The sequence below is a fragment of the Corvus hawaiiensis genome, chromosome 7, assembly GCF_020740725.1.
Source record: "Corvus hawaiiensis isolate bCorHaw1 chromosome 7, bCorHaw1.pri.cur, whole genome shotgun sequence".
Taxonomy (NCBI): Eukaryota; Metazoa; Chordata; class Aves; order Passeriformes; family Corvidae; genus Corvus; species Corvus hawaiiensis.
This window is the reverse complement of record NC_063219.1, coordinates 17,012,766-17,040,514: the sequence shown is the minus strand read 5'-3', so window position 1 is coordinate 17,040,514 and position 27,749 is coordinate 17,012,766. Positions and strand designations below refer to the sequence as shown.

Below are 27,749 nucleotides of genomic sequence, written 5' to 3'. Positions count from 1 at the left end.
AAATTATGCAATATGCTTTAAAGTACTCTTCAGACCTAAAAAAAAAAGTAATTGTCTCAAGTTGCAAGATAGAATAGAGAATATTTGATTTAGATTTTTTTACAGTTAAACGACAACTGTGGGCTATTTCTCTAGTCAAATCAAGAGAAAATTTATTTTTTAACTATTTCACTGCCTCCTTTTTTAACTCAGAGAGCTTGAATCCAACATAAGGAATTCTAGGAGAGAGCTGAAAGACTGAAATCCACATTTTAATCAGGAGTCCCAGGATTTGGCCTAAATTAACAGAAACTTTTGAGGAGTCGTCTGTCTTCCTTTCATAACACGTAAGTATTTTCATAAGCAGAGACAGATGGTGTACCTTAAGTCATCCCTTGTCAATGCAGCAGGATCTGCAATAACCGTGTTTCAGAACCTTGCTTTCAGTGTTTGCAAGATAAAAATACCATGCAAGAGTACTTCATGGGCCGCGTATCTCTTTTTGTCCACTTGATCTGCTATTTGATAAGTATCCTGTAATTAAACTCCTTTCTCTACGTTAGTCTTTCTCACTGTGTGAATATTCCATCTTTTTGCAGTGTTCGATTAACTGACTTCAAAGAACAAGCTTGATCTTCCAAAACCTATTGCAACCAGAAGATTTTTATAAATATTGTCACTTTATAGAAGATTTTTATAAATATTGTCATTGAATGGTGTATGTGAAACACTTACACCATTCACCAAATGGTTTTCCCACCTTTCTTTTTTGCTTGCTACTGCTCTTCAGGTCTCACTACTATATATAGAGAAAACCCCCATCATCTTGGTGTTCTAAGATGAAAATTATTTCAGCTGTGCTTTTTATATTCTCTGTGTGCATGCATGATTTTCATGACGTCTTGCCACTCCTGAATACTGATGAGGTTTCCTTTCTAGCAGCCCTGTGAAGCAGAAAATGCAGCTGTCACCCCCTCCCAACACACACTGGCATTACCAACTATTTCATCCCAGAAGTAAATTCTTTGGAAACAATGAAGAAACTCTTTAAACATCTGTTGGATCACTTGCAAAGTCTTTGATGAAATTGGTGCTGAAGAAGAGAGTTTAGTGGTATAGACATGTAGACATACCTCTGATAAAATCCAGAAGACAAAGCAATACCTAGAGAAGAGGTAACAGCTAACAGCAAATAGCAAAAAGCACTCAAATAGTTCACATTTCTGCCACCTGCAGGAACAAATGCCCTGGCTTTTCATGTATGGCTGGTTCTGCAGAGGCAATGCACCATGAAACGATGCCTGCAAACAGCAGCTACCTAACAAATTGGCCACACGCGATGAGTGGAAATAAAAAGCCAACAAGGCTCATTGAGCATGCGGCTCACTGCAGCCTTTTGATGCCGTTTCAAGCAGAGCACTAATATTAACCCTGGCTTACATCTAACCATATTACTATGCTCCTTTGGATACATTAGTCTTGGAAAGGAGAGGAGAGGAGGAAGGCCGCGCTCTGAGAGGCACCTAGTGATATAAAGCAGAGAGTGGGCATCATGTTCACATCATCACCACAGATATGTGGAGTAGCACTCAAATGTGTTGAATGCATTGCACAATCTTCACCCTGCTAAGCCCAGCTTGCAGTTATCTACCATCCAAGAGAGGCACACAGAGCTGTATACAAGGGCTGAGAAAAAGAACAGGCTGCTCTTAGTACCAGTTTAGACTATGGCTTCTTCCCAAATCCCTGAAAGTCAGACTCATATCACACAATCATATTAAATGTCAAGTAACCATGCTGTAAGGCTTGCCTGTGAAAATGGCTGAGACACCATGAAAGCTACTCTCTTTCCTAGTAGTCTAAAAACCTTAAGGGCAGAATGGAATGTTAAAAGACACTTATCACACATAAATCCTGCACAGTATTAGAGATAAACGTCCGACTGGAGCTCAACAGCACACTGGAACTCTGCAGCCTCTCATCCTGTGAGGCACAGGAATGAGCAATCCCAGCATGCCTGGAAATTCAGCAATGACGGTGGGAATGTGTTGTCACCCAGCATCTGCAACTCATGCTGGGAAAATGAACGTGGGAGGCAGAAAACCCAAAATCGAGATGGCAACTCGTTCCCTGCAAACCAAGCATAACACAGTGAACCATGTCTGAAAAGTACACCTCTGAAGTTAACACACTGACTGCTCCTGCCAAAATAGAGAACATGAACAGATTAAAATCAAGGGTTTGATATGTATTTGTTCATGCTTCATTCTGATATAGAACGTCTCAAGTTACAGGGCTCCTATCAGCTCCTCCAAGAGTCTGTTCTTACAGCTAAGGTAAGCTTTCCTCCCCACTTTATTTTCATAATTTATAGATGATTAGAATTAACATTTGGTGTAAGGTCTAGGAAAAGGCTCAAAAGTTTTTAAGGCCCAATCTATAAACATTTATATCCGTTCAAATGGCACCAGTGATTCTCAGGACTTCACCGAAGTCTCAGGGCTGTTCTACCATGAGCTGTTACAGCCTTATTCCAAGCACAATATACACCTACACAGAACTGCCCAAGCATCTTGCTGTATGTGTTCTAGCGCCTACAGCTACCATGAAACCTAATTTTCACTATTTTCTAATCCACCTAATGTATGTTGCCTTTAGACAGTGACAGTATTGTAGCAGAGCAGACAGAACAAGACTGGGATTTGTGACATCGGGATCCTCAGAAGAGCCAAGTGTATTTATATGTCAGAAGTGGACACCACGTTTTAGCAGGATGAGCAAAGCAGTCAGAGTCATCTGGGCCACAAACAGTCAGTGGCATGGTTTGCTACAGAAGTTTGACACATAATCTGTGGCTAAATTTTCTCAAAGAAAGTAGGGGTGGTTACATTAGGTCCACTTAAACATTTTAAGCACAGATGCATGAGCTTAGTAAATCAATAGGATATTTTACGTAGCTCGTAGTATCCCCCCCCCTTTACATACAAATCCAATGTGCATTAAGAGGTTTCCCAACAGGAGCTTTCATCAGTGGTGTCTGATAGCAATTATCAGCTAGCTGTTGGTGGAAAAGCTAAAAGGCTTCCTAATATGTAAAAAAATACCTATTTAACATTGTAGAATTATTTTTAAAATTGCACAATTTTATATTAAGCTTTTAAGAACACTTACTTTGAAGCACACTTTGTCTGCTAGTTACCTGTGCACAAAAAGGTAGTTTCTCCTTGGCATTCAGTAGTCACAACACATTTGATGTTTCAATGCTGTCATTAAACTGCCAATTGAACTGAATTATTATTTAAAAACCTGTGGTTTATCTGCAATAAAAAGAACGTAAATTATCTGCACAACTCTTGCTAACACAACCAATTGTTTCCACTTAACAGCCTCCTCTCAATGTATTCCGAATGATACCAAATAAAGTTTCCTTTTCTTCATGCTTCAAAAGTCAGAAATGTCCTGCTCTTTGGCCTATAAACTGTAAATATCACTAGTATCTGGAAAATTAGCTGAACTTCTCCCATTGAACTTAAACTAAAAATGGGGATTTTCACTTTTCTTTTTAATGTTTTCCAATATATTTCCTCAGCACATATGAAATTTTAATAAAGCATTTTTTCAAGAGGCATTTAACTCCTGAATCAGCCTTCCTCATCTCTGTGTCACATTCCCGTAATTTTTGCTGTAATAGAGACCTATGTAAACTAAAGTCAACTGACAGGAAAAGAGAAAGCTGTTACATTAATTTTCACTGCTATTTTGAGCTTAAGTGTTTCATTAGTGGTTTACATATACTAAAAGCTTCTTATTATATCCTGTTTCTATTAATTCTTGTATCAACATAACTAAAATTTTACAGTCACACAAGCATCTATTTTCATGAATATCTTTGATATGTTGTCTTCTAATTTCACAGAATCAGATGTGTTCTCACAAGTCTCCGCAGTGATTCACTTTCATGTTCCAAATTAATCTTGGAATCACAGAAAAATGGTACTAAAATACCATGTCTTTGAGAGATCTGTATAAAGGGAGCTATTAGATGTGGGAAATCAATCTCCTTTTTCTGTGGTTATTTAGTCTTACCTGTATTTTCACACAGCAAACCTTCACAACAAAACTCTCTCCACTGAGCATCAGGCAAAAAATATCTTTAAGTATTCCTTGACTCTGTATCCTTGCAGAAGGCATGCAATTATATTTTTAACAGAATTTTCAATTAAGATGCAGTCTTGACAGGCAACAGGACTATATTGATTCCATCCACTATTTAACTGGAGAAAACAAAAGTGGGATGACTGTGAAAATCAGTAATTTTAAAATGATATCCCATAATATTTTCCTAACATCTGATTTTGATTCCACAGAAGGAACTCTGCAATTGCCTGCACTGTTGCACATCAGGAAATTGTGGAAACAGCTACAAAAGACTCAATTCACCAAGACTCAAAACGACTGTTCAAGCTGGAACCACAAGTAGTAACTGCTTGACTACTTGCCTTTTTATCTTATTTCAGAGTGTATCACTTCTCCACAAACCTGGAAAAGATGATAACTCTCCAAAGAGATCATGAATTAATTAATTGCTTGGAACAATGGTGTGCAAATTCCAGATACTCAAACAGTTTTTGGCTCTGCAGTTCACATTCAGGTACTTTGTTACATATGTATGGATTGTTATTCTATATGTTTCAACCAGTATTCTGATTATTTTTTTAAACTAGAACAGAAATCTAACAACCTAGCATTTTTACAATCCTAACTCCCTTTTTACCGATACAAGAATCTGTAGAGATATGAAGTCAATCCTTCAGAAGTTAGGAATCACCAAATCTTTGCTTTCATCCATTTCTCAGCATTTTAGCTTGAGAGCTCACATAATGTGCTATTAGAGAATTTCATCTGTAGCTCCAAAAGCTTTTCTTCTTCCTCATTCTTAATAATCTCCTTAAACAGATTAAAATTATCCTGCAGAAAGAATTCAGGAAACTAGAATTGATTATAACACCATTACATGTTATTACTGTTGTGGAAAGCTCATGACAACGTCACCTTGTGATCGCGACCTACTGACGCTTTTACTTTTTTACTCTGATGGAAAAAAAATCTTTCCCTCATCTTTCTGTCAGCTGGCACTGATACCCTTGGCTAGCACGACAGAATTAGAAGTGCTATATGATCCTGCTCTGCACACGGCCCTCCTCCACCCACTGCTGCACCTCTAGAGTAGCTTTATTTGAACACTAAGTCAGTCACTCTCACAAAGCTATAGAAGCCTCTATGGTTCAAATCTGGTTTTTTCCAAGAAAAATATAACCCCCATAAATCCTACTAAACACAATATAAAGTTAAGCAATGAACAGCACCAAACATTTTTATGGAAAGTAATACAACAGTCCACACACCTTTTGCACTAAAACAGCTGGTAGGTGTAAGCATTTTCTATGGCTGTCGGTCTGCACAACTGATGCCCCAGGAAAAAGGGATGGCACTTACCGAGTCGATCACCTTTCCATTCACTGTCACATAAAGCACACTCAGGATTAACAAAAGGCTAACAAAATACTTATCATATTTTGAAACACTTCAAATACATCCAAACTTGGCTAACAGGAACACAGAAAATCTTGATATTCATTTCATTACCATGAACAGGATTGAATTCATCACCTCCAAGTCATTAGTTGTAATGGTACGAAGGGGTGTAACAATTACAATCCTGACAATAAATCCTTCCCTTTTGGTGGGTATCTCCCCATCTCACACCTAGCAGCACTGTATCCTCCACTGCAAGTGATTTCACTTTAAATAAACTCAAACTATTTGCATCTTTTGGAACTCCATTGTTTGAATTGTTTTTGCAACCAAAAAATGCGGAGCAAGAGCCACAAGTAGAGCCACCACTACTGTTTGCAGTAGTAAATGCACAAACAAATAACAATGGATTACTTGAGAGCAGGGCTTTTTGCTTTTTAGCATGTCTCTGAATCTCAGAGATTTTGTGTGCTAGTAAAGGTTGTTTATTTCTAAAGCTTCAGTAGCAAGTCACAGACAAGAGAGTAAGAGTAAAGACCAGCAGAAAAATCCCTCTCAAGCAGTTACATTCAATAGCAGTATTAACAGATGATGTTTATTCCATTGTTTCAGTAAGATAGGAAGTCTCAGAGTTCATAGGATTTGAAATATCTGGCAGATTATCATGCAACACGACTTAGAAAACCACTTGCCCTCTTTCCTGATACACATGGGCAAATGGCAAAGCGATGGTAAACAGCACCTCCCAGACACCTGATTTCCCTAAAAGCAAGGAATTCCAGAGGAAGAGAGCAGAGAGAGCGAAAGCTGGCACAGCCCATGATGCTGTATTAGAGGCTCAATTAGAGTCAATAGGTGGAAGTCAGGATCCCCTGGCCCCTAGGAATGCCAAAGGACAGATAAGAGCAGCGTCAAGATTGGACTACACACACAGAGACAAAATTAACATCAGGGTTACTAGGGTGAGCAGTCATCAGTTCCAAGTTGTGCATGCAGCTGTCACAAGAATGAGTGAAGAGCTTCTGATATTGCCCTGAGTTTGCCTACAGTATTGAGACCTTAAACAAATAAATTAATTTAAAAAACCAAAATAAAATTAAATTCTAAAAACCCCAAAATAAAATAAAAACCCGGAAATAATTTAAAGTGTTTGTAATACTTGCTTACTCTAATATTTTAATGAGATTTTATACTGCAGACCATTATTTACTGTAAGCCGATTCTATTTACAAATGCTGCAGAACTGGAGACACGATGCTTATTAATGACTATATTAATTTACTTTTGTGTTGGCACTTTAGATTTAATATATGCATACTTTTCATGTTTGGGTTCTTTCTAAATGAATTTATATCCTCCAAATATTAGTCATAGTAACATCAGCTTTCTCAAATGCAACTGAGCAACTAAATTAAATTTGAAAAGATTGTATCAAAAACGTCTCTTTATAAATAAGGTCTGTAAAACTTCAGTTAGTTTTAAACTAATATTAACGTAATATTGTACCATTGCATTAAGTGCATTAAAAAAAATTGTATTTCCTCTGCCAAAATACCTCAAGAGGAAAAATACCTTTATCACTGAATTTACAGGTAAGTCATTAATTTGGAAATTTTTAATAGAGAAATGGCTTTACTTCAAACATCACTTTCCTCTGGAGAAAATGTGGAAAACAAAGACAAATAAATAAATACAATATTTGAATGACAGATTCATCAGAAAATCTGGAGAGTAATAACAATGCCTGTAGGAAGAGAGCATTACCTTTACTGTGAGCAAAGTACAGTGAGATAACAAAGTTCTTAGACCTACAGTTGTTTGCTACACACACAGTATCCTAAAACGGTCAGATTCCACACCATCTTCCAAAAATATAATAATTAATCTATTCAGATTGCATCCTGAAGATTAAGAAGTTAACCCAGCCATGCACACAGCTGATTTGGTTTCAATCCAATTCCCTTCTCTGAATAAATGTCCTTTTATTACTAATCCCATGATTTGAAGTTGTTTATGAACCTCATGTTAATTTCTCTTTCATTACATGAAAACCTTTAACCGCAAAGGTACCAACAGGGATATTCACATTATTCAGGATATTCCATTCAAAGGGAAACAAAGGACTTAGAAATAAACAGGAGACACGTGCCAGTCTTACAAGGGAACAAAACTATGATTAATGTAACACCAACTTATGCAAATATCATCTTACTTTTGTGCAAGTACTGCTATCAGAAAGAAAGAAAAGAATAGCATGGACTTTTGCACCTATCAGTAATAGTTCAAGAGCAGTTCCCTTATAGCCACAATGTATTTCATAAGAAAAATTATACAGACTTTCTAAATATATTGGGGGAGTAATTATTTTTACTACCATTTATCATAAAAATGTAACATAAACCATATGTGGAAATACAGACCAGAACGAATTTCTCTTAGATTTTAAAAAGATGATTTTTATTAAGCACAAACAGCTTTTAATACATTATCAATACAAATAGGAAAACATCTGTTTAATGAATTTGATATATCAAAGATCTGATGGGCAGGTTGCATACTGGCACAATAAAAATGATTTTTTTAAGTATTTCAAATTAAAATTACAGGGTTACCACAGTCTACACTGCAGGAACTTTCCCTACAGTCTAAAATTACTACATCACCTGGGCATGGGGGAAGCAAAGAACTAGAGTTTCATAATATGGAACTTCTAACACTTTAATTAGCACCACTCAAAGCTTGCATCAGCTGTCTAACTAAGAAGCAGCTGACAGGTCAGGTAAAGCTGTACAGCAAATTTCAGTGCAAAGTTTACAGTTCCTTTTCATAAGATACTTGGAGTCTATGGTTTCATAGCATGTTAAATAATTATGGCTTGATAGATGCGCAGTATTAAGATGCTGAGAACATTTACGTTGAAAAAAAGATGAGATTCGTAACGGCTGTGAAATGCATTTTAATATATTATACCAAATTCTGTAATATGCAAACAACATGCTGGATTATAAACTGAAGTCCTGTTATGAATTCATAGGTCAGTATTAGCTCTCTGGGGTTGTGGCTTCTGGTTGTCTCAGCTGCTGCTTTTTCAGGCTAACTAACTTCATCTTCTCTCTAATGTGTTCTGCTGCAGAAGCCATATCACTTGGGCTCCCAAAGTACTGCTCAGACCTAGAAAAAACCCAAACCACAAGAAATTATCAGTAAAAAAGTAAGTCAGTACATGAATATACCTGTTAATTGCAGTAGAAAACACAAAGCAGGTAAGAAAAATAGCCACTTTTTCCTCTTGTCATTTAAAAGCCACCTTTAAAAGGCTTTGGAGGCTTAAGTGATGAGACTTGACAGCAAATTTTGATGAAATTCTTACCAATACTCAGTGAGCCTTTCATAGCCAAAAGACACTCTCAACAGAAGTTTGAGGGTGGTGAGACACTGGCACAGGCTGCCCAGAGAAGCTGTGGCTGCCCCATCTGTGGAAGTGTACAATGCCAGGCTGGATGGGGCTTTGAGCAATCTGGTCTAGTGGAAGGTGCCCCTCCCCATAGCAGGAGGATTGGAACTAGATGATCTTTAATGTCCCTTCCAACCCAAAACATTCTGTGATTTGAACAGCAGGGCACTATTCTAGAAGTGCAACTGGATACTTCCCAACACTATTTCTTACCTCCTTTCTCTGGCTCTCCCCCAAGTCAGTCTGACAATTTTGCATACCGTGACCACCTATGATACCTGTCTATACATGAATTCTGAGTTTATAAAATTGCCACATTAAAGGACTCTTCACATGTTAAGTCAACCACATGCTGACAAATTATGCCATCTACCTCTCAAACTGAAAAGAACACCTGGCTGTGTAATTCAAATACAACAAAGAACAGCTGAAATGTTAAGGAAACCAGTCACCAAGTTCTCAGCAAAGGGAGGGTTTGAACAGAATATGTGTTTCGGAAGAACAGGTATTAAATCTAGCTGCAAAGCAGAGAAGCTGTACACTTTGGAAATGGCAGTAGAACAAAGGACTTTCAGGCAGGCAAAAGTGGACAGACACAGGAATAGACACATTTGAGAAGTTAACTGGTCAGACTGCATAACTGCACTTGGATTGCAGCATTTCCTGATACAGTGCAGAAGCCATGAACAGGACAGGGAACAGTGACCTGAACTTCCAAAAAGACACTGGAAAAAGTCTGAAGAGGTCAACAGGCTAATGAAAATGCCCCCAAGCATTTATAACATTTTGCATGTTCTTAAATTTCTAAAACTATTTCTAATAATGAGCATGTTTGGTCAACACTTCAAAACCAGAATGCCTAGGATGGTGAGCAGGGGGTCCTGAGACATAGCACAGCAACAATATCATTTTTATGAAGGGGGATATGCAAAACTCTACTGAAATGCCAGAGGGGTCAGAAACAATGTTCAGGATTGAACAGTTGCTACTTTTGCCAGGTCACTAAAATCTGCTATACAGAATTATACAAAAATACTTCAACAAACACTTCTTGATCTGGGTTTGGGTCTTTTTTTGTTTGTTTTGGGTTTTTTTTCCCACAGCTATAAAATCCTCCACTATTTTCAAACACACTTTTGAAATAACAGTAAAAAGCACTACTAATTCAGGCCTGGGTCCACCTTCATGATTAGCACTCCTTACTGAAGGATCTACACTGCAGAAGGAATATGGTATTTTGGAAATAAGATGACAAATTTTCATAACCAGCTTCCTGCAACTGTATTTTACAGAGAGACTTAGGTAACCTTAATGCAGTTGCCTGATGCTATCTCACAAGGTTTCAGCCTCTAATTCAAAATACTGATTTCAGACCTTTTTCATTATGCTGTGGCATCCTACCCACCAGAGACTTGTTCCATAGCTTGGCTGTAATGCATGTAGAAGTTAACTACAAGCTCAGCATAACAATAGATGTTATTAAACACAGAGAACTGAGTTTTATTATGGCTGAAATTCCAAATTCGATTTGCTTTTATAGCTCAAGAGAACTACCAATTTAAAATGAGCATGAACACTTCTCAAGGGAAGTACTGTTTTGTTTACTGAATAAATCAAATGTAAATTTATCTTCAGTATACTGGCTTAAGACTTCAAGATAGTCAGAACTGCAAATAAATAAATCAAAATCCCATGATTCTCATCTGGTATTTTTTTTTCAGGGAGAAGAGATTGGGAGTGGTCATTCTTCTGTTACTTCTGCATACTGTGCATGCATGAAACTAATAATTATTCAGGGTGAAAAAGTCACTACTTCAAAAAAGCAGTGCACTAATACTCATTAAAAATTCTTTCCCATCTTTTCACAGAAAGCAGGCAGGTCCAATTTCAAACTCTATAAAAACAACATGCTCACTTATCTATTTCAGCAATATGCCTTCAGGATTCTTCTGCATATGAGACTATTATAAAACTTTACCAAAAGCATTATTGCAAAGGCATTAGAAAAAATGTTCTACATACCCATCAGGATAAACTACAGGCACTGTTAGTCTGTCCAACAGTGATTTCCCAACTGCTTCAATTTCATCAAATTGATCCATTTCATTAAAAGCTTCAGGCTGCTCTGGACATTCCTGCAAAATCTGTTTTAAAAAAGTAAGAAAATACAGAATAAAGTACACAAGGGATAGTATGTAGTTTTTTAAGTGCCATTAAGTGGCAGAATGAATGTTCTTTTGGCATTTTCACTGCCACATTTGCATGAGATCAACTGACATATTCATATAACTCGAAAAGAAAATATCAATTAAGGTCCATTAAGAAGATAGTCCAGGGCTACCATCATAGTCTTCCTAGACAATATTCTTGCAACAAATGAAGGAATAGTAACCTACATCATTAAACATAAAAGACAATCACATAAAGTGTAAAAAACCATGGTTATTGAAGAGCCCCTTACAAGATGTTTCAAAACTAAAATCCACATCCGGCACAGAACAGGTAGAACTACAGAAGTCTGAACACAAGGGTTACCAGATGGGATTGTGACCCAATCCTAGTACTCAGTAATGTATTTTCTTCCACTTCTCACTTTTTTCCAATGCAGCGCAGATATTAACAGTCAATTTTCCACACAGACTCATTAATATATGTCTGATAGTGAAAGGAGAATTATGGTTTTTGAACAAGAGCATTGTTTTGTCAGCCTTTAATTTACTTTTCTTTAAACTTAAGACTGCCTAAACCCAGCAATTAACTACTGCAATAAAGAAAGAAAGCTCATAATATGGATTAAGAGATTCTACTCTTTTAGAGTTTATGAACCACTAACATTTAATTTGGTATCAGGTAAATCTCTGGAAGCATATATGATATGTTTCTGCTTTTGTGAACTTCCATCAACTCCCACTGCCTGCAAATTCAAAGTATCTTCCACTACTACAAATAAGAAATTAATAAAACCAAGGAGCATATGAATCAACTCTGAATCCCTGCTCTCCTTCAATGACAGAATGAATCTATTTGACAGAATGAATCTATTTTACCATGTGCAAGACTTGGATTTTTTGCACTTACACACAATTTTATTGCCAATATTTGAGACTGTTGGGGTTTCAGTTTAGTCTTAGTTTTTTTTTCTGTTAAAGGAATTTTCTCCCATATGCATGTTGCTAGGGGACAAATAGCTGTACTTAAGAAAGACAAAAAGGGGGGTGGGGCGGGCCTGGCTACTCCTTTGTCTACACCTGGGTGTGGGGGCAGTTCGCTCTGAGCGTCCGGAGAGAGAAGCTGCAGAGAAAGGAGCTGCTGCTTCTTTCTTTTTGGCCGTTCTTTCTTCCTGCTGGAAACAACGCCGGGACCCCAAAAGCCGCTTTCCCTGCCCTGCTGGAGACCGGGCTGTGGCTGCCCTGCCCCGCTGCTGCTTCGAGCTTTCGCTACGCTGTAGCCCTGCTCGCCCTGCCTGCCTGGGCCTCCGTGGGGTTCTCCCATCTGGATACATCTCGTCTGCCACCCGGGATTTGCGTTCGTCCCTGCCGTTCCAGCCTGCTGTTCCTGAGAGCCCGGGATCGGCTGCCCAGGGGTTTGTGAAGCCTTTGTTCCATCCTTCCCGGGATCCCAGGGCACCAGAGCCGCGGGTTTCCCGAGCTCGCTCCGGAGCGCCCCCTGCAGCCGCGGGGGAACCATCGCACCTGCCCTGCTCACCGGGAGCCGCCAGCGCCCCTGCCGGCTGCGAGCGGAACTGCACCCGAGGGGAAAGGGCCTGACAGCCGAGAAGGCTGGCACTGGGTTTGTGATTGCTGTTACTGCCAGAGTTGTTGTTGTTTTGTTTGACTGGTTATATACATATATATATATAGAGAGAGAGAGTAAAGAACTGTTATTCCTATTTCCCACATCTTTGCCTAAAGGCCCTTGATTTCAAAATATAATAACTTGGAGGGAAAAGGGGTTATATCTGCCACTTCAAGGGGGGCCTCTGCCTTCCTCAGCAGACACCTGTCTTTCAAAACCGAGACAGAGACACATACCCTAAACTGCTTTTTAAAAACATATCGCTTCACAAAAAACCAGCTGTGGACAAAAAGGCCTTACCCCTCAAGGTCTACATTAAAAGACATTGTCTCAAATTCAAGCATTTGAAAACTCTCAACATTTTCCCCCTTCAGCAAGCTGTTACTGAATAGCAACTATTCCTCATCACATTGTTGTTGACTGCTCGTCCTCCTCTGCAGCTTCTCACATCACCTGACTGGGTGCAGCAGTAAGACATTTAGTTACAGGAGTTTGAAAACCATACCAAGGTAGAGGTGTGTTCAAGAAGAAGTTCAACTCCCCCCAGGTGCAAACTACAAGATGGAACAAGACAGCATGCGTGGAAGCTAAAGTGGCAAGAGCTGCCCTCATTTACAGTTTGTGAGAAGTAAAAAACCAAAATCCATACAGCTTAAAGGGCAATACACCTTTAACTCTCTCAAGAACGTAAATGACCTGACAGCTCTGTAGCAGACCTTGCACGAAGAAGTGTTCCTGACTTTTAAGAATTACAGTCTAAAAGACACAAAGAAATGCTTTATCATCAATATCAGAGTTCCCATTTGAAGAGGGCTGCTCTCCTTTGTGTTAAGCAAGCCCTATACCAACATAGGTATATGAACAATTATTACATTAAGTACTGAAGTTAACAGTCAGAAAAATACACTTCAATTCTTTTGTCTTTTTTTTTTTTTTTTTAATATTTAGAAAGGGTAAATATACGCACTGGCAACTATTTCTTACATTTTGTTTGCTTAAACTCAGGTTAGAAATTTTTCTTCTTAAAAAACACAACACTCACCTTTTCAGCGGTTGAATGAAATGCAACAGCTGTTTCCAGCCGGTGTACTCTTTCTTCAGAAGTCACTGTAAACTGTTTCCACACTCTGTTCAGTCTGGGAAGTGTGTCCCCTGAGGACCTTGAAGTGCATCGCAAGGACTGGCAGAGGACCACAGTTGCCTGCAGTAACTGTCTCCCATAATCGTAAGTGCTCTAAAAATTGGAGGGGATGGGAGAGTAAGCGCACGTAAAAACTCTGTACTTAACTTGCGGGCGAAATAGCATCTTAAAGCTACAGCAGGCAAGTTTATGGAAGCTCTACAGTTTAAGTTCACAAAGTACACTGAACTAATCTGGTCTACTACAAAATGCTGATGAAGTAGGAATAAAATTTTAATGACTGAACAGGGCTTTCACTCTTAAAAAAAATCCAATATCCCCTGCTGTCTAGTGTTCACACTGGCAAAAGAGGAGTGCTTCCCAAAAATTCTGAATAGCTGTTTGGATCTTATAAGGGATACCTGGTATCCACTGCTGAGACAACTGTCTCACTGACTTCACTGTCACCCAGCATCCAGGTGCACTGAGGCCCATCACTGAATAGCAAATGACCCTCCTGTCATCCTCAACTCTTATTCATCAAAAGAGAAAATCAGTTCCAGTGTTAACAGGTGGAATTAGAAAATATCCCATCTGTTAATTAACAAGTCCAAATGAGACACTCCTAAAAGCAGTAAACGACTGACAAAGCACCTTAAAAAGGCCCAGTTCGTCAAAAGTGATTTTAAAGACTGTTTGAAATGTATCTTTCACAAAAGCCAACAAACTTTCGTTGTTTGCACTGCCTGTATGAAGGTTAACTAAGGTAGTAAACTGCAGCATTGCTGCTCTTGATGGAACTGCAACGTCTCATTAGGCCATTGCCAACTTCAGCAATAAGTTTCTTCATTCAAGCATTGAGGCAAACCAGGAAGACCAGTGACAGCTGTTCAACTAGAAACTCTGTTTAGGAGAGGATGTGAAACTGCACAAACACCATACTGCAAAAAAACCCCAAAAAACCACATTTCACCTGTGCAACATCAACAAATTTTCGATGTTTCTCCAGCAGAACTTTTGTTTCTTGAGCATCATCTCCCAGTCGGATGTGTGTCTTCAGCAGAGCATCCAACAGTTCACTTAACCATTCTACCGCCTTAAAAACAAGCCAAAAGAATAAAAACTAATATATTAAAAAGAAATTAATCCAGGAGGGTGACGTTACTTCAGTACTAGCATATACTTTTGATACAGAAAAAAAGTTAAATGAGCTGTCACAAGCTGGTAGATCACGCACGCAATCACCAAATATACTATTCTCAGACATTGCTATATCTTTTATTTTCACTGTACATATTCCCTAAATAAAACTACATTTGAACGTTACAAAAAAAATACTGTAAAACTACCAGCCCCCATAAATTACATACAAAGACCAGAATGATGAAATTCTAGAGGTATTTCCATACCTGAGCAGCATCCTCTTCACATTTAAATAACTGCACCATCTGAAGCATCTTCAGTCGCCGCACATCCACCATATCCTCACACCTTAAACAGCAGCACAGCAAGACTCATCAACCCATGTACAGCAGACACAAAACAATCTGAATTTGACAGCGTTTTCAAGTGAGAAACATTAAGACACAAGTGCTCATGAAAAGGTGATCAAAGCTGCTGAGCTTGGCCAAAATACCTCATGCCTCAGAGAACAATAAGGAATTTGCAATAAATAGAACTGAGCACTCCAAGTCACCAAAATCAAGATCCTCAAGATTCCTGATATGGCTAAGCTGGAGGCAGTAACACCAGAGATATCTATCTACAAGGTCTTGCAGCAGCATCGCAGGTTCCCTACCCTGCTGCACTGGTAAGCTCTGCCACACAGAGGCTTATGTGGCTAGGACAGACTTTATCCTACTAAAATTCAGATGAAAGTTGGCTTCAACTTGGCATAATTCTGAATTGTATTGTTTGCTGGGGGCAATGTTTTCTTGATGAATACAATGAGGACTGTAAATGGACATTTTTCCATTTTTCTTTTTAGCTTACTAAAGGTGGTAATACCTGAACCCTCATATGATGATGTGCTTCACTGTACTTGTCAGGAAGCATTTCAAAATCGAATTGATATAAAAACTAACCCTGATTATCTTGTTCTCAATTGAACATAGTTTGCAGTTCTTTCTCCAGAATTCCAAAGTTAAGTATTGAAAGTTCTTCTCTTTCCACAGAAAGAGCTACGGTAATACATTTAGCAGACTGCTTTCCACTTCAGTTTCAGAGCCTCCTAAGTCGACAGCAAGACTCATGCTCCTGTTCAGTGCAAATGGAATTACTAATGTCAACAGCAGTCAGCCTTATAAGCAAATGCAAAAGACTGTGTGCATGATTTTTTCCAAACTGGTTACAAACATAAGCACTTCCAAAGAACAGTTTGTTAGCATGCTGCATTTTGTTACATGTCCTGCAATGCTTACAGAAAGGAAACTGGCTGCTCTAATAATGCAGGAAAATTGCTTATGGGTTCAAAAGCATAAATAAAGCACCAAAATGCCCCTAAAAAAATCATTAAAATACATGTGTATGTAAATAACAAGAAACATTCAACAGACGTTAGAAAAAAAATATAATTAGGCCTTGCAAAAAATACTACTACATGCTACTGAGAGATACTTAGTCCTTTTACTTTTTTGTCTTTCATCCAGGCTAAAGAACTTTGTTCAATCATTCACCATCTGAAAGCTGCTTCATACCTTTGTCTGGAAATTTTATTGATGTTTTAGTCCTCTAATTTACTTCCCACAATTCTATAACCCATCTGAGAATAGGGACCAGAATCGTGCAACACAAAACAAAAATGGACTACCAATCTATACAGCGACACAATGACATTCTTCTTTCAGTTTTTTATCCCTTTCCTAACAATTCTTAGCATTCTACTTGCTTTTCCCTGTATGACTGAACACTAAAGCAATTTCTGTAAATTTTGCAACGTTTATCTTTGAGTTCACAGCTGATTCAGAGTCCATTACTGTGTATATGAAGTCTTTCCTTCTCCCATATACACCTCTTTTCTCAGTACAGAATTCCAGCTGCCATTTTATTGCACAGTGACACGTCCTCTGTAGCTTTTTGCAGCTGGCTCCCTAAACACAAGTATTGCTTAAATTAATAGGATTCAGAGGGCATACGTAAAACAGTATTTTCTCTAAGCACTACCAAAACACATGGTTTCTTGCATTAAGCTCCCTAAGAAAACAATTTATGAATAGTAGAATTAATTTGTAAAATGGGCAATTTGATGCTCACTAGACCTTGGTGTTGCCTAGAGGCACTCTTTTGCTCAGCCAATGCCCTTGAACTTCAGGTCCTTTCTACAGACAGTATTACATTGTCTCAGGGTTTCCAGCAGTAATACTGGCAACAGCATCTAATTCTTTCACACTGATGAGTAGAAAAAAAAAGGAGTACCACAGAATACCCAGCACTACTACATCTTTAATTAAAAATAACCAAATTTTGGAGGAAGATGATGATGGCAAAATCCATCCTTCTTATAAATTCAACTCTCTCCAACATTTTTCTCAACTGCAACTTCATCCCCCACACTCCCTAATTTTCCAGAATTCACAAACCCCCACACTTTGAAAACTGAAATCCATGCCTCCATTTTGTACCCTGAACCCTCCAACACCATCTCGTTAGTCTTCCTATCTTCAGGAATGAAAATACCATACTCAAAGGCTAGAGCTTGTGATAAAGAGAATAAATAAGTGTTAATAGGTGATTTTGCACCCGTCACCACTACTGTAGTCATATTATACTTCCATCTGAAACTGCTAATATAAAAGATGCCTCTTGCATATTTTCGTAACTCCATATAAAAGAAATGTGTAATTTTTGAGCATTAACAAGCACAGGAAAGCATTCAAACACTCCATCCAGTACCAAAATATAAATATAAAAGGTGCCTGTTTTTAGGAACATGCTACAACAGATTAGTAAGGGAAGCTTCTGTCCCATTCAAATATACTACTAATATAAATTAGAGTTTGATTACATCCCTTAACTGAACATAAAACAAAATGGGCTCTTTAAAACAAATTAAATTGTATATAAAGTGACTTGTTAACACACAAAAATCTTAATGACTAGAATTGTTGTTCTTACCTTTGTTTTCTAAGCTGCATATCTTCCATTACTCCTTGGATATGGTCCACATTTTCTTTATTTTCAATGGTCACATCTTTCCCATAGGCCCATGATGCCTGGTTAGATATCTGATCAAGAAGACTTTGACCTTTCTCACGCAAGCCTTGCAAGCCTAAGTCTAATAAGAGAAAGGAAAAAAAAAAGGTCAATGGTTACTCATAAATTTGGTGGTTTTCCTCCATGGAGAGAGATAAAATGCAACAGAATCATACACGGATGAAGACTGGAACGTGCAAAATGAAAAGGACATTGCTATGTCTTTCACTGCCCTTTCCAACTCAAGTTTGAGTGAGCATTTGTCTATATTAACAAAGAACTAAGGCTTTGATATTTTATGACCTAGCAGATAACAAGAAAGGTAATCAAAGTTGACAGCAAGTCAGTTTTTCAGTATATACATAGCTAATTAATGTCTTTCATCCACACAGTTACACCATTCCTAAAATGTGTAGCACTGCTAAGCAGTTGTAGCCTAAGTGTTCTTCCATTGCTGCTAGAAGTTACTGCTTTATAATACACCTGATATGGCTGATACAATTTTCTACACTGAAATTTGCCAACCCTTGGGATCTGCTCTTACATCTTTTATTTGGCAGCTCTACTATCTGTTTTCCTGAAGGAGTATCTCATTTATGCATCAAACTGTTATATTCCAATCATAACTACTTCTACCACAAATTATTTTTCTTTGCAGCTCTCTTCCACAACTTAATGAAAAAGCTGATCACTGTAGATCACTTCCAAATGAAATAATTAATTCCTTATGCTTGACAGTGTAACAACCTTCAACGTGCCATTTATTAACACATGCATTCAAAGCTACTGCAAAACACTCAGTACAAGCATTCTAAAACTGAGTGGATAAAAACTTAATCATCAAGGGGTCAGTTCTAGAGACAAAAAGATCATCTAAACACTATTATCCCAAGACACTAAAGAAAATTAATAGGGGAAAGAAGTTTGTTTACAAATGAAATGCATGATAATGTCATATAACAAATATACATATTAGATGCAAAAAATTTAAAAGAAAACAGTTCCAGATCATTTCCCCAAACAGAATTACTACACAGTAGATGGCATAAGCCAGTCCAAAGTAGCTCAGTAGAGCATTACATAGTGAGGAATCAGAAGTGACAGTGTTTTTTCCCCTGCTTTTTTGGTGATTTTTTAAAAGGGATTACTGTTTTGTTCCCCCTGTAATGCATTCATTAGAATGTGTGTGTCTCAAATGCAGAAATATCTTGCTTACCAACACTTTTCAATTTCTCTTCCAGTAGTTTTAGTGTTTGTTGAATTGATGCTCCATCTGCTGGTGCTACGTCCACACACAACATTCCTAGTAAACCATCCAATTGCTGAGACAACTAAAATGTAAGAACAATATAAATGCTGATATTTAAAAAGAAGTTTGAGCTTCAGATGGTTGGGTCTACAATATTCTAAATGTTTGGAAATTCGTCATGTTCAAATTTTTTCTTGCAGCTATAGGAAATGAAAGTCAAGATGAAAGATAAACGACCCATCTGCCTTGTAGAATTCCAAGAGCATACATCTCTAGATGGTGGGAGAGTAGGAAGCCAAGATTCTACTTGTTTTTTAAGGAGAGTATAGGAAAGGAATATGCCAATTCAAAAAAAGAAACTATGAAAAGTACAGCAAATTCCAGTTCAATTAATGCATATGCCTCTAAATAAAAAGAAAAAAGAGGGGCGAAAAATTAACTATTCAACTAGTAACCTTTTTATTTCAAACACTACTGAAATGTAAGACATATCACACAGTATTTCCCTCCTAAAAAAGGGGGAACCAATTTTCTCAGTATTCCAATTACAGTAAGTTATGACTAACAGCATTTTCCAAGTGACATTATATTTCCCTTTACCTCCCTGGACACTTTTCCAATTTATTCAACATTTACAATACTAAGACACTAATTTATCGACAGACAAGCCTGTGAAAAATTAAAAAGAAACACTTACATCCTGGGCAACACTGTGGAATTCAAGTGCTGCTTGTAACAGGTTCTGCCTGAATTCCAGCTGACTGGCCTGCCTGTAACACACATCACTCAGCTGTTGCTGCAATGCTTTCAATTCCACAAGGTCTTCCTCATCCCCTGCATTTAGAAGAGCTGCTATCTGCTGATTAAGCTCAACATAAACAGCAAACCACTCCTAGAAACACAAGAAGATGAAGAATTAAAAATGCCAAATATAATTTTATTTCTCTTAAACGTCATACATGCAACTGCAGGCTAATAAATAATCAGACTGAAAAAGGAGGTTATTACAGATTGCACTATGACATGTCACAGAGAAAGAAAAAATATTCCTGATTTCAAATCAACTCTCAATAAAGTGCTTAGTACATGTTAATATATGTGTTGTAGTACAAAAAAATTACTGTAGAAAGATGAGAAAAGTACAAGGCATGGCTCCTAGTCCCAGCACAGACTTCCACCAAAAGAGGAATTCCACCATTTTTAAACAAATTTCTAGTGCTTAAATGGCTGTAGTGGTCTACTGAAATAAAAGACCTTTTGCCAAGTGATCAGCTATTATAAAAAGGTGTTCACAGGACTATCCAGGTGTTACTTTCAGTGACATGATTGAAACTAGCAATAATTTCCTTAAAATATTTAGAAAAAATACTGCTGTTGACAAAGTGGAAGTAATCTCTATCTTCTGAATAAAAGAGTGTCCATGCTCAGAAACTTCAAAATTATCCTTGTTTCTTATTTAAGGAAAGCTTTATACTATTCAAGTCAAAATGTGTAGATTTGGTTTTCAGATGGCTTGATTACTGAACACATACATAAGAGTTAGTTGTCTTGTCCTGGTGGTGTATTTGCAGAGGAAAATAGTTCAAATATTTAACAATTTGGGGAGATTTAAAAACAGCTTGATACATCCAGATCACATTCACATCCTGCATGTCTGAGATGCCTGTAAAGCAAAATGTGTTTGCTCAACAGCTCTAATTTTGACCTTGAAGTGTCCTCTGCATTTCTATGGAATAGCACCATCTATTGGCCTACAATATTTGATTTAATTTGTATTCTTGTCTCGCTCCGATTGGGATGTTTAGAATTTTGTAAATTATGTCTTTGGCTTTTGCATCATTTATTTACAAATCATGCAAACCGGAGTATAAATATCCATATTCTGATTTTTTTTTTCTTTTTACCCAAAGCTGCCTCTACCATCTGCTCACAGAAAAAAAAGAGAGTATGAAAAGAGCAAGAAGGGGAAAAAAGAGAAAGTAATGAAAAAGTTAAATTAGCAATCAGTCAAACATTTAAGAGCAGAATAAACCTCTCATCTGTCCCAAAAGGGGTAACTATGATGACATAATGTGAAAACATCTTCCACTGTGACACATGTACTAAAGATACAGAGATTCAGCACAATCAGTTCACAGAAATAACTCTTCGACACTGAACATACAAATCCAGCTGAGTGTGACAAATCAACTATAATATGAGAAGTCAAAAAAATTTTAGATTAATAATGTTTAAGGGTTTGGTTGGTGTTTTTATTTTTAGCATTAGAGTAAGTAAGAGTTGTAGTAATTTATTTTGATCACGCTATCAGTAAAATTAAGACACCAGCAAACCAGGTATAAAAAGTGTGTTTCTGACCTTTTCCATGGGAGAACTTAGGGACAGCTGTATGTAACAGCTCAAACCCATGGAGAAAAGCCCTGCTCAAAAACAACAGTTCTAGTGTATTGCTTGTGAATATAACTATCAGAAAATGAAACCCCTCCAAAAAACCCAACCACCCTCTCCCCACAAAAACCCAAACAAAAACGTATCCTATGGAAATTAGTTTTTCACTTCAGAGTAAATTGAAGTAAAAAAGTATCTTCAAAACAAATCAAACATTTTTGCAAGTCTCTTCAAAATATTATAATCAACATAAACAGGTGATAAAAGAGAGCAAGCATATGAACTGTCAATTCAATTATTAGGAGAGAAAAAAGAGGAAAACAATGAAAGAGGAACCATACACTAAAAATCAAAGAAAAACGTAAAGCACATTTTTCTAGTGCTGTTGCCATAAAATGGTTTTAATCTCTAATCAGGCATCTAAGGTAGGGCAGCGGTCTTCCAATTACTTCCTTTTGGTATAAAATAGTCAGAAAAAATGTATTTTATTTCTGTAGACTCCTGCCAGCACCTGAGAACCAAGCTGTGTTCCATGCTGCCAGTGCTTTAGCACACTGTAAGGCAGCCTGAAAACTTCAGTGGGAATTCAATGACTGCATTTAGTCCCAGCTAAATCACAGTTCTCTGTTATAGATATCCAAGTGAAAACAAAGTATGTTCAGTCTTGTTTTCTCTTTTCAGTTTGAAATACCGATATAACTAAAAGACACTCAAATTTATTTTTGTCAGTGAAGTAGGTAGTCTAGGGTGTTTGTGGGTTTCTTTTTTTTCCTTCCAATTAGGACTTCAACTGCAAGATGTTTTACACTTCAGAAGGTACTGGCTTCCACACTGCGTGAAGAGCTTGAAGCAACAACAAGAAAGGAGATGGGATTTACTTAACCAAACACAGACATCTACACTGCTGCATCTAGCAAGGAAACCACTGTTGTCTAGGGTGCTGTGTTTCTCAGACTAAAGGTTTGGGGTTTTTTTTCCCCCCTAAATTGCATCTGAAAAACTATAACCCAGTGACTACTTGTGTTGCCATGACTGTAAAGGGAACTTAGGAAAAGTGGACAGAATTGCCAGCGTCTACATCAAGGAAAGTCAGAAAAGGTGAACAGCACTGTGAGCAAAACTCCCTTTGGGAGCACTAAATATTCATAACCTAATTATAGTTAATCATCTGATGGAAAGACAAAATTCTACTGAAGCTTAGGAAGTATTCAAAATTAGAAGCAAAGGCATCAAGTTAGTGTAGTTACAAAACAGCATCCTCATGATTTCATTATGAACATAAAGTGTATCTAAACTCTTGATCAATGAAAGTCTTAAGCCAGTTTCAGCTACTTCTAAGTGTAGTCTAATAAAGAAAAATATTAAATTAGTCACCTGAGAAGTGCAGGGCTTCTCAGACATTTTGGGAGGGAAGAAAAAGTAAATTTATTCCTTCTACTCAACATGAAAATTTAAGAACTGCTGTAACATACTAAACCCAAGAAATACCACAAATAGAAATCAGTATTTTTCTACAATGGAAAAAAAAATTAATAACATGCAAATACAATGACTATATTAGTCCTGTAACTGCTTGGGCAATTTCCTCTGTAACCCATAATATCATTCAATATGCAAAATTCCTAGATACTCATAACCAAAATACATTGCTCATAACTGCATGTATTTAGAATTCTTTTGATACTTGAAAAGAGTAAGGGAAATCTCACACTGTGCTGACTCTCAATCTCTTCATGTTTCTGTTGCAAAGCTTGCGAAGCTCTAATGGAATCTCCTATTCCCCACTGGGTTCTTAGCTGTTCTGATCCAGGACCTTCAAGCCAGTTGACTACCTGTCAGTAAGATAAAGATGATTTAAAAAAAGTAGCAAATCAATTATACAAAAACTAGTATACACAGAATTTTGTAACACAAGCAGAAATAAAAATAAGCATATGTTTTTTAAAAAAACAGATCTTTTTCAGCTCTGTAGAAGTCTTCTTGTTGAATCCATTCAACCCTTCAAAGTTTTAAGTAGAAAATACTTTTCATTAACCTTAGCCTGTCAGCTCCATGAAAACAGGTCTCAGCTACAACAAGATTTTTCATATAGACACTTGTCATTTCATATCCCTTGTCAATAAAAGAGCTCAAAACACAATGATAATGGACCTCTTGTGTTCAAACGAGAAATTTTTTTTGCCCAACTGATTATGATGCACAGCTGTATTCAACCTCACACCTGAGAGCTTTCTCCTTTTTTTGCTGAATATACTAACACTCACGTACAGGATACATACTTATTTCGAATTTAAACTTACACACCAACTTGGTCTATTCAAATAACAAACCTGTTACAGAGTTTTTGTGGCCACATCTCATGGAATTTGTCTTTGCAGGGTCACAGCAATACAACTTTGGACTATAGTATTTTATTTCTTCTATTATTATTATTTTGAAACTATTTTTTTTAATGTAAAGCAAAGCAGAATATCTCAAATTTTGGTTTCCTTACACAAATTTGAATTATTAGATGGTATCTATGGAAAAATTTCCTGATAAATTTTTAAATATCTGGAAGACAGAGATAGCTGCAATGAAACCAAGTGCAAAAGTCACTTACTGCTGGAGTCCTGAAGTAAGGAAATGCAGGAATACCTCCAGATTCTGAACTTAATAAAAAAGCATAGGAAGCCAGCTTCCTCTCTTTCATGTGACTTTTGTTTAAACACTGATCACAAAACAGCTTCACACAGATTTTCAGAAAACATAATGCAATACACAATGTAGCCCCATAACCATGAAGACAAATGAAACAGGGACTAATTGGACCATTTTCCTAGTGCTGCTAGACTGCACTGCAACAGTAATCAAGAATAATTATTACTACAGAAGGCTATTCAATTCACTCCATCTTTGAGTCATTTTGTCTCTGCCTTCCCACTGCCCTTTTTTGCCCCATGGGAAGCATTGTTTCAAAGCATGTATTTGTTGCTCCAAAAGCATCCTGAGTCTTCCTTGCTTTTATAATTTCTAGGACAATTTAAGACCCTACAGTTGCAGGTCCTTTTTGTTTAAAGAGAAACTTCCTGTTGTGCGCAGCACCTCTGCACAGCTGTTACAGGTTAAATATGGAATTGACCTAGAAGTGAAGGGACCCGGATGTCCCCCTCTAAGGTCAGAGTGGCCTGGAAAACTTACACATGGAAATGACAGTTCTCATGCAAGTCTGAAACAGAGTACAAGGCTACTGCTTAGCAGTTGCCCCCTCTGGGGCAACTTCATAAAACTGATTAGTTTGGTAAAAGAGCAATACACATTTTTCCTGTGTACTGAAACTCAGTTCACTTGCCAGGTAACATCTGTAGTGCACACAGAGCAAACAAGTAACTATTTCTACTACAAATATTGCAAAATGAGGCTGAGTAATGGTAAACAATTCTATTTAAATGCATTAACAATGTCAGTTTGCCAAAGTGAAATATAAATCACATCTTGTTCAACCACTAAAACTTTAACACGGGAAAAAGAATCTCACCAGATTATACCCACAGCTGTGCTGATATGTTCTGTACAGGATTATATTAATCTCTCATGTATGTTTAATATTCCCAGCTCAATATACCAATAGATCACATTTGCTTTTTAGATTTTTTGCAGTAATTGAATTATTATGGAAATTAATATTATCTCCTCAGTAGATTTCTATTTTCACTGCTAGACATCACAAAATTGATTAGTTTTTATTTTTACCCACATCTACAACGTTGCAAAGTGCAAGTACTTGACTTGCGCTCCGCATGCATTAGAAATGCCAATGTTGCAAGGTTAAAAGTAATTATCTATTCCATTTTCTGCATATTCAAACTATACAGAATCTTAAAACTATACAAATCTCATTTCAAGTGATAAACACAAGAAGAATAAATTAATTCCATTTCCTTGATTTTCTCTACTGAGACTCTGCTGAGAAAATGTTGAAAGTACTAACTACATGCCTGCTTCCAAAGGACCAAACCAATTCATCATGACCTTTAACATGCAATTGATTAGGAAGTTTATACTCATTCTTGTCAGGGTATCCTTGAAATACAGAGTTTAAGCACTTTAGCTCAGGTTAAGCCCTCAAGCATCACACAAATATAGGAATAAATAATGGCTTATCTTCAGTAATGGGAACTTTAAATGACATGGGCAGGGGAAGGTTTTCCACTCTCAAGCAAAGCTGACTCTCAGACAAAGGTGTCTCACTTGTGAATGTTCCTCTCTCTGCCAGCAGGGCAGGCATTTGCGCCTCCAACAACGCAGCCATGCACTGCGGCAGTGCGCAGCAAAGGGACAGCCCCAGGGCAAGAGAGCACATTTAGAACAACCTCCACACATCAGAATAGCCTTTGGAAAGTCACTGTGGCAGCCACAATGTGAAGCACTGAGTAAAACTAGCATGCTGACATTTGTGGAGTGATGGGAGGCGTGACGGTCTCCCCCCCTGAGTTTTAGTTTGCAGAAAGGACAGGCTGGGGCTGGAGCTCAAAGCTCTGCCTCGGAGCATTCAAGAACAACTCCGAGCTTACCTGCATTACCTTCTGCTGAATCTCCTCTAGCTGTGTGCGTTTGCTTCGCTGCCTACAAACTTCCTGGTAGCGGGTGTACTGCTCTCTAAGGGAGTCCAACAGCTTCATGACCTGTGGCTGAGCCAGCAGCTCATCATCCATGGGAGACCAGGAGACCCCTCCATCGGATCCATTGAATCGACGCTGTTGTAACTCCGAGAGTAACTCATGACCTTTAAGAATACATATAATGATGCAGTTAATCTAGATTCAAAGACTAAAACCACAAGAATTAGTAGTAAGATTGTCTGCTTTTAAACCATCAATGGTGCATTTTTGCAGCTAGTGATCTTTCATGCATTGGACATATTTAATGATACAATTTCATGCAGAGCTCTGGTCACAGTTTGTGGGGCTGGATCAGTCATAAAAGAGAAGAAAAGAAATGTGGTATTTTCAGATATACAGAAGAGATACTGTGACTAACATTCAAATTGACAATAGCATTGATTAATGTAAAGAAAATGGAAAAGCACAATCCTGAGTCTTAAAAAACTCTGAAATATTCTGATTTAGTTCAAAATGGTAAGTAGCATCCTAAGTATTTCTCTCAAGCAATTCATGTTCTTATATTGAATGGATGCTCTGGAGGCACTAAAAACCTGACTATATAATTCCTCAGTTGTCTTTCAGGATTTTTATAGCAAGTACAACACTTTCATAGGGAGTGTGAAGCTGAATACTATTTTTTTCAGTATTTTGTTCTCACTTGTCTTGCCTTTTTTTCGTGCTCTTACGCATCATATCAGGGTACAGACTCTCTAGAGTGCAGTGACTTTCATATTCACAAAAATAGTATGTTTTGACTATTTAAGCTTCTGCTTAAACTGTTTGAAAAATGTTATTGTTGTGTTAAAGTTCTCGGGATGTAAACACCATACTACAAGTAAACCCAGATCATCAACTTGTTCCTCAAAAGCTCATTGAAAAAGTTAAAATAGTGTTGGGTCATTAAAGAGATGTGGGCATGAAAGTGAAAATGTGCCAGCTGGAAATCATCAGTTCTGCAGGTCTTAAAATGGTAACATGGCAGTTCACTGAAAGAATAAAGAAAACTACTACTTAAGTAATGGTAATACCTCAAGAAAAATGCAGAAACAGAAGATTAAGTTCAACTGGTATTATTGAGACATTCAAAATGTCAAGGGCTTTGGAGATTGCAGCAAACAAGTTTAAATTACTCAGTATATATTACTGTGAAATGAAAATGTCTTAAGAATTCAAACACATTTTGCCGCACTATAGAACAAACACCTTGGATTTCATCTTTTGTAACCCTAAACAGATATGCACAGATAGCTGCAGAGCAAACAGGCTTAAAGACTTTTACCAGCTTGTTCTACTGGGGTAATTTTGAAATTTTACTGTACTGTTTCAGCAGCAAAGGATTACCACTTTTCCATGTAAAAACATTTTTTTGAACTAAGTTCTTATCAAATTCTAAGA

At 37.5% G+C, this 27,749-nt stretch overlaps 1 protein-coding gene across 7 annotated transcripts in view; it reads right to left on the bottom strand.

Annotated features, from left to right (window-relative positions):
* Positions 1-7,949: 7,949 nt before the first annotated feature.
* The window catches only part of SESTD1 (SEC14 and spectrin domain containing 1), a 52,525-nt gene continuing 32,725 nt past the window's right edge, over positions 7,950-27,749 (bottom strand). For 6 of the 7 annotated variants that reach the window (XM_048309314.1, XM_048309312.1, XM_048309310.1 and 3 more), the window contains 10 exons: positions 26,265-26,476; positions 23,421-23,543; positions 20,021-20,215; positions 19,291-19,405; positions 17,997-18,156; positions 15,293-15,374; positions 14,857-14,979; positions 13,806-13,997; positions 10,991-11,112; positions 7,950-8,685 (listed from right to left, as the gene is read on the bottom strand). In XM_048309314.1, the coding sequence (XP_048165271.1) occupies positions 8,556-8,685; positions 10,991-11,112; positions 13,806-13,997; positions 14,857-14,979; positions 15,293-15,374; positions 17,997-18,156; positions 19,291-19,405; positions 20,021-20,215; positions 23,421-23,543; positions 26,265-26,476 (1,454 nt within the window). In that variant the 3' untranslated portion in view covers positions 7,950-8,555. The remainder of the gene's footprint in view (positions 8,686-10,990; positions 11,113-13,805; positions 13,998-14,856; positions 14,980-15,292; positions 15,375-17,996; positions 18,157-19,290; positions 19,406-20,020; positions 20,216-23,420; positions 23,544-26,264; positions 26,477-27,749) is intronic. The other variant, XM_048309316.1, reaches the window with a different exon arrangement.